General features: G+C 38.3%; 1 protein-coding gene across 3 annotated transcripts; it reads left to right on the forward strand.

Moving 5' to 3' along the window:
* Positions 1 to 299: 299 nt before the first annotated feature.
* LOC148009773 (uncharacterized) lies at positions 300 to 3,353 on the forward strand. 3 transcript variants are annotated; one of them, XM_087672965.1, is made up of 4 exons: positions 300 to 1,342; positions 1,867 to 2,256; positions 2,767 to 2,895; positions 3,018 to 3,353. In XM_087672965.1, the coding sequence occupies exons 1-3, from the start codon at positions 566 to 568 to the stop codon at positions 2,851 to 2,853; spliced, it is 1,254 nt and encodes a 417-aa protein (XP_087529091.1). In that variant the 5' UTR covers positions 300 to 565; the 3' UTR covers positions 2,854 to 2,895; positions 3,018 to 3,353. The 3 variants fall into 3 exon arrangements, with proteins under 3 accessions (XP_087529091.1, XP_087529093.1, XP_087529090.1); XM_087672967.1 differs by having other exon boundaries at positions 3,128 to 3,353; XM_087672964.1 differs by having other exon boundaries at positions 301 to 1,342; positions 2,767 to 3,353.
* The last annotated feature ends 8,013 nt before the right edge of the window (positions 3,354 to 11,366 follow it).

The raw sequence follows: 11,366 nt of genomic DNA on the forward strand, positions 1-11,366 counted from the left end.
ACTTTGTTTGATCTCCTGTCCACAAAGAGCCATGCCATGAGTGAAGTATCCACGGGAAAGGAACTTTTGCACGGAAGAGGGATGGCTGGTCTCTCACACACTCACTCACCTACAATGTCAATCACGAAGGCTCTCAATATAGTGGGGGCGGGGGGGGCCGCGGGGCGGAGAGAGAGAGAGAATGTACGTCCGTCCCGTCCGTGTGAATGGTAAAGTGGGGTCGCAAGCCCTATTCCCACTTTCACACGTGCAGACGGCCCTTTTCAGTCCAAGTCATCGGCGGACGGAGGAGGAGGAGGAGGAGGAGGAGGAGAAGGAGAAGAATGGCATGAAAGGTGGTGAATTTGAGGGAACTGAATTGGATTGAATTACCTCATATTTCCTTCTTTTGATGTGGAATTTGAGCTGCCCCGGGAGTGCCCCACCCGCCCTTTCCCCTTCTCCCTCCCTCCCTCTCTCTCTCTCTCTCTCTCTCTCTGTCACGCTGATTCTTCATAGGCTATGGCTGCGTTGATGTAGCTACCTGTTTATATCTTGCCGGCTTTCCCCCCACCTTATAAGCACAATGCACGAGCGGCTTCTGAGCTGGTGGCCAGTCGGTCGTGTGGTAGATGAGAATCATGGCGCAGATGATGACACCCACATCAACCCTCCTTTCAATATTGACCAAGCCAAGTCTGATTATTCAAGACGGAATCCCCGTGTCGATGGGGCTGTCTCTCATTCTGCTGCCCTGAGGCTCTCCGAGATTGTTGCTGCCCTCAATGCGGCGTCTGCAGCTCCGCCCCCTTCCTTCTCCCCGACTGCCTCATCACCTTCCATGTCTATGGATGACTGCAGCAGCATTCCAAGCCATAAATCTGTAGGGTCCATGCCCAAGGATCATAACCGGGCCAACTCTAGCCCCCCTCCAGCCATTGTCACCTCCCCACCACAAGTACTGGCCCTGTGCCAAACCCCCGTCACTCTGAAGCTCAGCAGATTGAACTCCCAGCAGCACAAACACGAGCTCCTTCGCAAGCTCAATTGTTCGCATACCGTAGAACTCCCAAACGTGTCTCCTACAGGATTCCTTATGAACCCAGGAGCTGCAGTAGAGCCTGCAGAGTTGGTTTACATGGAAGATGATGAGAAGCATGGTGAAATAGTGATAGGAAAGAGGCGCAAGCGGAAGGGAGGTTCCCTTCACCAGGTCTCTAAAAGGCTGATCCAGAAGGACGATGCTGCCATGCCGATGACCACTAGGAGGGAACTGCACATCATTTCAGAAAGGCAGCGCCGCAAAGGCATGTCCAATCTTTACTCTACCTTGGTCTCTTTGCTGCCTGAAACCAGGCCAAAGGTAAATATCATGTCCTTACAACTTATTACCCAGGAATTTGATCAGATTAAATATCATCTACTGAAGTAGCACGAAGAGGGAGATCTCGGGTCTTCCTGATTCTTGTCTAAAAACTTTTGTTTAATCTACTGAAGAAGCAACGAAGTGGGAGATTTTGGGTTTTTCTGATTCTTGTCTAAGAGCTTTTTGCAAGTTAAGCCTTGCATACAGGATGAAATTGATCAATCTTGATAGTTGGGGGGCGCACACATACATGCACCCACCCACCCGTGCATGCACTCACCCACGGTCACCGCACGTGCATGTGTGTGCACTTGCACTTGCCTGCACATATGGACGCATGCAGGCGCATATAACAAAAAACATTTGCACCACAACTCGTTCTTTACCTGATTCAGAACATACATTCAGAGCTACAAATGTACCCTTTTAATGGGGAATTTGCATCACTGGTGCATGTCTTTTGAGTTCTTCCATCCTTGGTGAAGCTAAGATTTTTTTTCACTCCCCTTCCTTGGCAACAGACAGATAGGTCGACAGTCTTGACAGAGGCCATCAACTACATACATTCACTGCAGAAAACAATTGAAGAGCTTACAAATCAGAAAGCTAAGCTTTTAGCCACTGCAGAATTGGACAATAACCCTGAATATTCGTCATCTGAGCAGGGCCATGGATTGTCTGCAGATCATCAATATGGACAGACGCTGAGTGATGAAATGAAGAAGATGCTGGTGACGGCTGATGTGACAGTGAGGTTCTGTAACAAGGATGCTTTTGTCACTCTTAATGGTCCCAAGAGAAGGGGTATCTGGTCAGGCATTTTGCATATTTTGCAGAAACATTCGATGGAGCCTCTCAATGTAACCCTGTCTACCACAGATGACTTGAATTACCATTGCATCCATGCTAAGGTGAGTTCAACATATTTCTGCTACTTAAAACACAGGGCATTTCCCTTGTATCACAGTTCCTAGTTGATCAGGCATGAAGGACTCCCATTACTTGGCAGAAATAGAGCATCTACAAGCCGTCCACAACCCTTTTAAATCTTTATTGCATTATTCAGAATTAGAGGTTTTTGTCCCAATGCAGCCTACCCTGGAGCATTTTTTGCTCACAGTTGTGACCTTCAGGCTGGGTAGTTGAAGGTTGAAGCCTGTTTTGTGAAGTTGTTATAATGGTTTGAGATTATGAAGGCCTTTGCCTAGAGAAGTGTATTTACTTAGAACCTTGTAATATGTGAAAACTCTTAGGTTGCTTAACGTTGATAGATGGACCGTTTTCTATTGCCATGACACTAAGTGAAGTTTTATCTTACGGCTGTTGATAAGCTACTTGCATCATAGATCAGCAGCTATTGTTAAGTCTCTTTAATTTATTGGCAAACCTTGTGTAATTTAACGCTCTTTCTGTGCCTGCAGATGTCTGAATCATCTAAGATTGATGAGCAGGAGCTTCAGAAGATGGTGCAAAATTTGATCCTTCGCTATGCCAAGTTGAAATCATGAATAATATGATACTGGAACTTCGTACAAGCTCTACACTAGCAGGTAAGTAAAGAATGGTCACTGTTTTTTCGAGCTGCAAACTGGAGCTATTACATGTGGCAAGTAAAGGTAAAGCAGAGAAACATAATGCATGCGACAATTCAATTCCGGTTTGCCTGTATCATGGCTCATTCGCTTCTTTTCAAATGCAAAGTCATTGCATGTTGTATGGATCCTGGGAATTAGTTCTACCATCTTCTTCCATTTGGCCAGGTCTAATTGGCCATGGTTGCAGGGAAAAAATAATCTAAATTGGAGAGGTTGGCATTGAAAGATACTTAACCTAAAGATTCAAGTCTCTATGATTATGAGAGCTAAGGCCTTTGAGATTGGAGGAATGAGGGGCAGCTCCTGGGCCTTGGAATTACTCCTGCATGGTTCCTAGGTCTTTGCAAAGGAACTTCATGGTGCAGACACTCTGAAAACACATTGAAATTGTAGGAAATGTATCGGAGTTTAAATGTTTTGAGTTCTAACGGGGTGAGATTCTCAAGATAGGATGGTGCAAGGAGCATAGGGGTGTGAATTTCTCAGTAAAAGGTCGTAACAACATATTAGGGCTTAGATCTCTCTCTCTCTCTCTCTCTCTCTCTCTCTCTCTCTCTCTGTGTCTCGACTTCAGGCACACACAGACAAGCCATTGAAGGCCGGACTTGTTTGTATGGACTCAAAAGCCACGTGAATCGTGATTATGATTTCATTCTCTCTCTCTCTCTGTGTTGCGCGCGCGCTTTTCGAAATGGGTATTAGGGTAATAATGAAGAATGATTATTCTCTCTCTCTCTCTCTCTCACTCACTCAGACTCTCGAGTCTCTGTCATGGCACGTCGCACAGACGCAACCATTCGGTAAACTCCAACATTGACATACTACTGACTCGAATATTATGCCAGAAGAGACGAAAGAGAGAGAGAGAGAGAGAGAGAGAGAGAGAGAGAGTACCCTGCTTTTCCTGTGGCATCTTTTTGGCGGGGCTGCTGCAGGTCACATGACGCTCATCAAACAGCGCTCTGCTGCCTTTTTTCTTGCGGCTGCTGCTTTTGCATGGATGATGGCTCCTCCCTTCTCTCCTTTCGAGACTATCAAAGGCCTCCTGAGTCCTGCCCCCCCCTCCCCCTTTTGACTTGCTTTACGATGGATATGGATGGATGGGTCCCTTCCCTCGAAGCTCGTACTTTCTTATCCGATCCCACTTGGTCTTTTACCTTGGCCTGCTGGCTCCTGAAGCCTGAGTCTCGAGAGAGAGCCCTGAAGCCTCTGTCATTCCTTGTAGGTATTTCACATGCCTCTTGGCATTGAATCTTCACTGATGTTTTCTGTGTACACATTTTTAAAAGCAAGACCCTTTTGCATAAGGAATCTTTTGGGACGCTTAACACATATATATATTCACTAAAATCACAAGTTCCATCTAAGATAAATCGTGAAAATTTCAAAATAATGTTCAAATTTTTTGTGAGATGGTCTTCAAGGCCTTGAATTTTACCAAACTTTGATTTACTAGCGAAAATGTGTTCTTGATAAGAAAAACCATACAAAAGTTTTGAGATTGTTTAAGACCTTGAATTCTTCTCGTGAATTCTCTAGCATTTTTGCTGTAGAAATCATACCCAATAAGTTTATTAGATGCCTTAATGTTTTCTTTCAACGTAGTTATTACCTCGTTTGTTTTTAAGAAGACAATAATGTACTGAATGGAGAAGAAATGACATTTGAGTAGGCTCTTTATCCCTAAAGTCCAACTTTGAAAAAAAATAAAGTGGACACTTTAGAACTCTTCCAGAGCCATCTTAAGTCAACACCTTTTGCAAGTTGATCTTACTTTTACTACATGAAAATTTGCTAGATCAAGCTTTTGAAGATATCGATTACATCCTTGATCCAAGCAAAAAGGATAGCACCACTAGGATTATATATCAACTTTGAGCTAGGTAAAGGATAGCTTCCTAAAGTTTGGTTGTGTATCACAAGCTTAACTTCAAAAAGGATGGATAACAAGGAAAGCTAGAATATAGACATCCTTAATGTGAGAAAAGAGGATAAGAGTTTATTAAAGTACAATAGCATAACTAATATTGGCTAAAATAGTAGAAACTCCTTAATTAGGAACATTGGATAGGATAGAGTTTGAATTTCAACTTTTCTATAGACATGCAACTTAATATTGGCTACAAAAGTAGAAATTCCTTTGTTAGGATCATTGGACATGCCACTTTTGAATGCCAACTTTTCAACAAACATGCAACTTAATATTGGCTAAAATAGTAGAAACTATTTCATTAGGAACATTGCATAGGATAGAGTTTTGATTGTCAACTTTTCTACAAACGTGCAACTTAAGATTCTTAACCTTCACTCAAACCTTTACCACATAAATTTGCCAATCTTGGACTTCAGACAATGTAGATCAAATCATGTCATTCATGTTACTAGTGAAATTTCTTGTGAAATGGCAATATTTGTTTGAATTCAAATAAACAAGACAACGTTTCAAATAAACTAGAAGTAATTTGCTCTAACTAAATTTCAAATGGTAGTGGATATATCATGAGATTCTCTAACCAGTGATTCTTCCAATTAATGTGGTTCTACTAAACATTGTCTCCCCTAGTCTAACTAGGGGTGGCTATGTCACAATGCTTGACATTATTAAGAGTAAAGCCCTTCAAATTAAAGGCCCCTTTATCTATCAATATTTCAATTGGGAAGGGAACAAGTCCTTGCTTTCTCTTTTGACCCTCCATTGCTTTTGGTTTTCCTCCATTTGGGCCTCTAATACTCCAAAGTTATATCATTCATACTCTATTGGTTCCCTCTTAAGATAGTTTTGACTAAGGAAAGTTTAACAATTTGGATGCATGGAATGATATTTGTGCTACATGTATCTAGATCCCATAGGATACATGGACTTAATTGAGTACTCTTCAAGCCTATCTAGTGTAATATTAAGGCCCAATCTAAAGAATTGACATGAGGATTCTTAAATGTCTAAAATCTCTTAGATATAGTAGTCCAATACTCATCTAAAAAGGATAATTTTTGTAGCGAATCAAAGGTGAAAGTGGATCAATATTCTAGTTGGTTCAAAGAGAGTGGAGTTGTCTTTTAAACTTCCATGATCATTAGGACCAGAATTCAATCACACTCCAACCCTTAAAATAGTATTGACTTGACTTTATCTTATCAAAATTGAGGGATTACATTCTAATTGCTTAATCTAGTATTTATGTCAATAACATGATTTAATGGGTCTATCCAACTAGAGATTCAATCTTATTAGGATCAAGGTCTCTTACTTTTCTCAATGAATTAGTTTTAGTTATCTAATTAAAGTAAGTCATATTACCACACTTTCTAAAAATATAAAAGTTTTGTTCTTAATAGGTATGAAATATAAGCAATCAATATCATAAATAGTATATTTTAATTAGTATTGAATTTCTTTATTATGATTCTAGCGAGAATCTCTACTCTCATGAAATTGTCTTGATCTCCCCAAGGACCCTTTATCTCTTAAGGTCATTTTAATATCTTGAATAGTATTTGAAAGTCATCCATCCCTATTTAGGAGATGGGGATCATGATGTCATACATCCCTATCATAGGCACCCATGGATTTATTGGCTTAGAGCTCCTCCAAGCCCCCTTGTTTAACATAATGTAGCAATAATGTGGTTGGACTTTTTCATCGTACACAAGTAGCTTCCTTTTATTAATCGAATATATAAGGTTCAATATATGTAATTTAGATAAGGACATATACAATCAATAATGAATATAGTTCTTTTAATTTAAGATTCACTATAACATATAGATTGAATATTGACATTTAAGGCAATAATACTAGTCTTTTAAAAAATTACCTTGATGGTTACTATTGGCTAAGGACATATACAATCAATAATGAATATAGTTATTTTAATTTAAGATTCACTACAATGTATAGACTCAATATTGACATTTAAGGCAATGAAATTAGTGTTTTAAAAATTACCTAGGTGGTCACTATTGGCATCGATATTATCATTGTTATAAAATCATTGTTGTATGCATCATTATGGATACTAAAATGTAATAGTGACATATATATTGATGCATGTATCCATGCATATAGTGACACATATACAAATACCCATGCCAATGCATATAGTAATGCCTATGTTGATGTATATATTGATGCCTATATTGATGTATATAACGATGATTGTAGTAAAATAGTGGTGCTAATAGTGACAGTTGCCAGTAAATTTGTGATGCAAATAATGATGGTTGCACGCTTTTTTTGGTGGTAGAGCCCTATTACCTTTCTTGCCATGTGCTTAATATTTTTTCATAATTCGTTTAGAATTAAATATACAACTATCTTTTAAAGATCATATATCATGAGTCGTAATAAATAAGTGAATGTATGAAAACAAGTACAATAATAACATGACATCCATAGTACACAAATGAGTTATATAGTAGAACCAAAATAGGAAAAATTGTCTATAAAAGTTGCTCAATGTGGCCCATATAGTAGAACCAAAATAGGAAAAAATGTCTATAAAATTTGCTCAATGTGACCCATATGTAATGAATGAAAAATATATGTATAAAGAAAGCTATATACAATCAAGCGGAAAAAGTATGTATAAAGCACAAGGCCAAGAAAGCAAAGGGTGCTTCATGAATCCAAGCTCTTGCTATAGTTGAATTGCCATTCAACAACTCATTCCAACACAATGGATCATTGAAAGGAGTTTGCAACATAACCAAAGATCAATCTAGAGTAGACAATGCATCATATGAACTAAAAAATTGGTATACTAAAGAGACATGGCATATTAGATTATTGCATGCATTGAGCTTATCGATAAGTACAACAAAATTAAGCTTATAGGTATAGCCATACTTATAAGTACAAAGTAGTATTGTTAAAATTAAGCTTTTACTATGAGAAACATATAAAATAAGAAATGTAGCATAAATGATAGAGAACTTAAAAAATTCTCTAGATAAATTTTGTGGCTACTACTTCCATGGTGATACATGACTCTTGCTTCTAGACATGCCCTCACCATGTCTCATTATTATCACCATTATGGAGGAGAGTATATGGTCTCCTCTATTAATCTCCTCCTCTAAATTTAGCCAGTCGGGCTTCCTTGCTCCACCATTTATTGCCTTCTACGTATTTGACTATTTATGGGACATATAGACATGCATCTAGTCCATTATCCATCTTGTGGAGAAATAATCGGTCATAGAAGGTATTTGAAACTTCTTGTACAAGGATGCTATCACATAGTTTTTGCTCATCGGCGGTATGCTTTTTTAGTGTTCTAATATATTGTGCCTAAAAACAATTGGCACACCTTGCGTATACATGTATACATGCAATGAGAACATTTTTCTCATTAATCATATACATTGCATTAGTAGTATTCTCTAGCAAGTACCCATAGCGTGGTGGGGCATGTTTAGTATATGTCCTTTCACACCTAGAAGCATGCTCTTGAGCATAACTAGGAGACTCTAGTATATTTGGTGTACCTATAGGAGTGGCACCTATAGAAGTGCCACTTATAGATGGTTGGCATCATAAGAGTGAAAGTGCTTATAGGTATAGCCATACCGGTAGGTGATGGGCATTTGGTGGGAGAGGCACATTGTATCAATCTCTCTATAAGTAGCCACCAAAGCCATACTCTTTAGAATTGTGATGGGAGTGAGAAGTATCAATTATATCTCTACAGTGTCCCTTTAAACAAGTCCTACTACGACAAGGAGAGAGTCAATGGCTCTCCAAAGCATCCACAACAATTACTATCTCCACTAGTTGAGTGAGTGTACTTTAGACCTCTCTCTTTGTGGCCATTCTCAAGCATCGGCTCTGCACATTGGATATCGTGTTGGAGCATATCGAGGCAGAATGCCTTGATGTTGATTAAGATAACTCCACATTTGCTTTGCCTTAGAAGTGTGACATCTGATCTAGAGATATACACATGAAAGTATCCTCTAGCTGCTTATCTATGAACTGTTAGCTCATACTACTCTCTAGACCCTTTGTGGTGACTTGCATAACCAAAAGTAGATGTAAGGACATTCAATACAAAGGTGAAAGTGAAACACAATAACAACATATGTATGTGGATTTGCAAGTAAGGTAAATAACATGTAATAAATTACAAATATAAGCAAGGGACCAACGACTTTGATAATGAGCTAACATAAATACGATCACTTCTATAGCTCCATAACTTTATCTTGGTATAGCTAAGTATGCACCAAAAGGTCTATGCAAAGATCTCCACAAGAAGAAGAGTCTATTTTACTCTCAAAGAATTCTTACACAGATGTCTTCTCTACTGATGCATTTCTCATGCTTGTGTCCTTCACTTTAGTTCTACCCTAGTATCTTTAAAGAGAGATAATTTGTGATCAAGATTGGTGATATGAATTATCACAAACATGACACTTAATATACTACATATCAATCTAAAATAGAAAGTATGAGAACTTAATTAAGTTAATGATTATCTTGGTCGATACAAACCTAACATATCTTAAGTTAATCATGGGATTTGAGTCCTGTTAGTTGGTTATCTTTGGAGAATGCGGACTTAGCTATGTCTAGCTTTTTCAATGCTTCTCTTGTACTCTATCAACTTGATTTATATGAGAGGAGAGCGTAAGAGGATGCATTACAAGTTGATGCCACCAACATGGATGACACTAAGTTATGGCACACTCGGTTCTGTCATCTTAATTATGGCAGTTTGCTTCGCCTAAAAAGTAAAAATATAGTGCTCGATCTCCCTCCACTGAAAGTACCTACGCATAATGTATGTGAAAGTTGTATACTTGGCAAAATACATTGTGCTTTGTTTCCCAAATGTGTATCAAGTTCTTTGCACTTTAAAAACCTTGAGACAAAGATGAATGAGTTGATGGAAATGCAGACGGGTCTATGCGCATGTATCCATTCGTCTCCCTCGCGCACTGTTCAACAGGAAGTCTGTTATTTGCTTCAAACCAGAAGGAGAAGAAATAAAAATACTTTTTATACAAAAAAAAGAGTATACTATATATTTGAACAACTGAATCACACTTGCATCACTCCATCTGTACTTATATGCTCAAGAGCGCAAGTTTTTACTATACATTTGAACAACTCAATCACACTTGCATCACTCCATCTGTACTTTATATGTATGCTCAAGAGCGCAAGAAGTATATTTAAGTGAAATACTCGGTACCCATCATATAATGGTATGGATGCCTCCTCTTTCAATGGATTAGATGACTCAACATCAATTATTACTTTCATATCAGGCTCCAATATTTGAGGAAGGTCTAGTTGATCCCCAATCTCTTCTTCAATGGAGGGTGCAATAGATGAAGTGCCTTCTAGTGAGTTTATATGGTCAGGTTCTCCTTGTATGGTATGCCCACAAACTCTTCTTATTATCGAGCACAAACATCAATTACTTGTGATATAGCGGCATTCCTCTATGAATATTTTCTTAGATTAATAATATTATGGATGAATAATATTTCAATTAAAGTTTAACTGTAAATCACGATTGGTGCATACTTTACTCACTACTAACTCAAAGTCCAAGATTGCTTAATCAATGATTTTTTGGTTGAAACTCAACATAGTATCAGAGATGATCTATGGCCAAATGATATTTGTAGTGAATTGCACTTGCACTATGTGCAAGGACATGGGACATGTTGATTGAGGTATACCTTTTGATATTAGCATTGTGGTTGTCATCATTGGACATTTTTGCTATAGAATGGGTTATATATAATTTAAATGATTAGTTTACCTATCATAATCTAAGCAAAGATTAGTAAATCTAATAAAAACTCTAAAATTTAATGATAAGAAAGTGTGTGTTTCTATTCATAAACAAGCACATGTTTTTATTTTTAGTATTTATGTTTTTTGAATTGAAAGAAAACCAAAATCTCTAATCTAATTTCAATTTTAACCAACCGGACGTCTCTTCCCAAATATTTTGCTAACCATGCATTAATTATTTTCCAATTTGGTTTCTATCTATGCCTTGCAAGGTTTCCACCATGGTACATTCCACTTGTAGATGACAAAGATGATTGGTAGGTCGAAATTTCATTTGGACTTGGCAATAGAACCAAAATGTCATTCGAAGACAATGATATACTAGACTTATTATTTAGAATCATGCATATTATTTCATGCACCCCTAACCCTTTAATATCTCATGGTCTCTCACAATGGAAGCATCCATGCTGTGTCTATCTTGCTTGCCTAAGCTATCTATGAAGCTAGTCTGTTGATGCTATGCTTATCTTGCTTGCTTAGCCTATGGTTTAGGCAATCCAAGTGAGCTCCAAGGCTTTGTTGATCTCCTTGGTTGATAACTCCCTAACTCCACACTCCCTACCTCTAGAAGCTTGTGCATGAGTAGTTGACTCCTTCACTTGCATTCTTTGAA

Source organism: Lygodium microphyllum, chromosome 30 (genome assembly GCF_053477565.2).
Source record: "Lygodium microphyllum isolate KBCC chromosome 30, Lygodium_microphyllum_v1.1.10, whole genome shotgun sequence".
Lineage (NCBI taxonomy): Eukaryota > Viridiplantae > Streptophyta > Polypodiopsida > Schizaeales > Lygodiaceae > Lygodium > Lygodium microphyllum.

Excerpts from the sequence above, each read along its gene's own strand:
- LOC148009773 (XM_087672965.1), top strand. The coding sequence starts at position 566 with ATGCACGAGCGGCTTCTGAGCTGGTGGCCAGTCGGTCGTGTGGTAGAT. Across the intron at positions 1,343-1,866 it reads TGCCTGAAACCAGGCCAAAG|ACAGATAGGTCGACAGTCTT; the intron begins GTAAATATCATG and ends CCTTGGCAACAG. Across the intron at positions 2,257-2,766 it reads ACCATTGCATCCATGCTAAG|ATGTCTGAATCATCTAAGAT; the intron begins GTGAGTTCAACA and ends CTGTGCCTGCAG.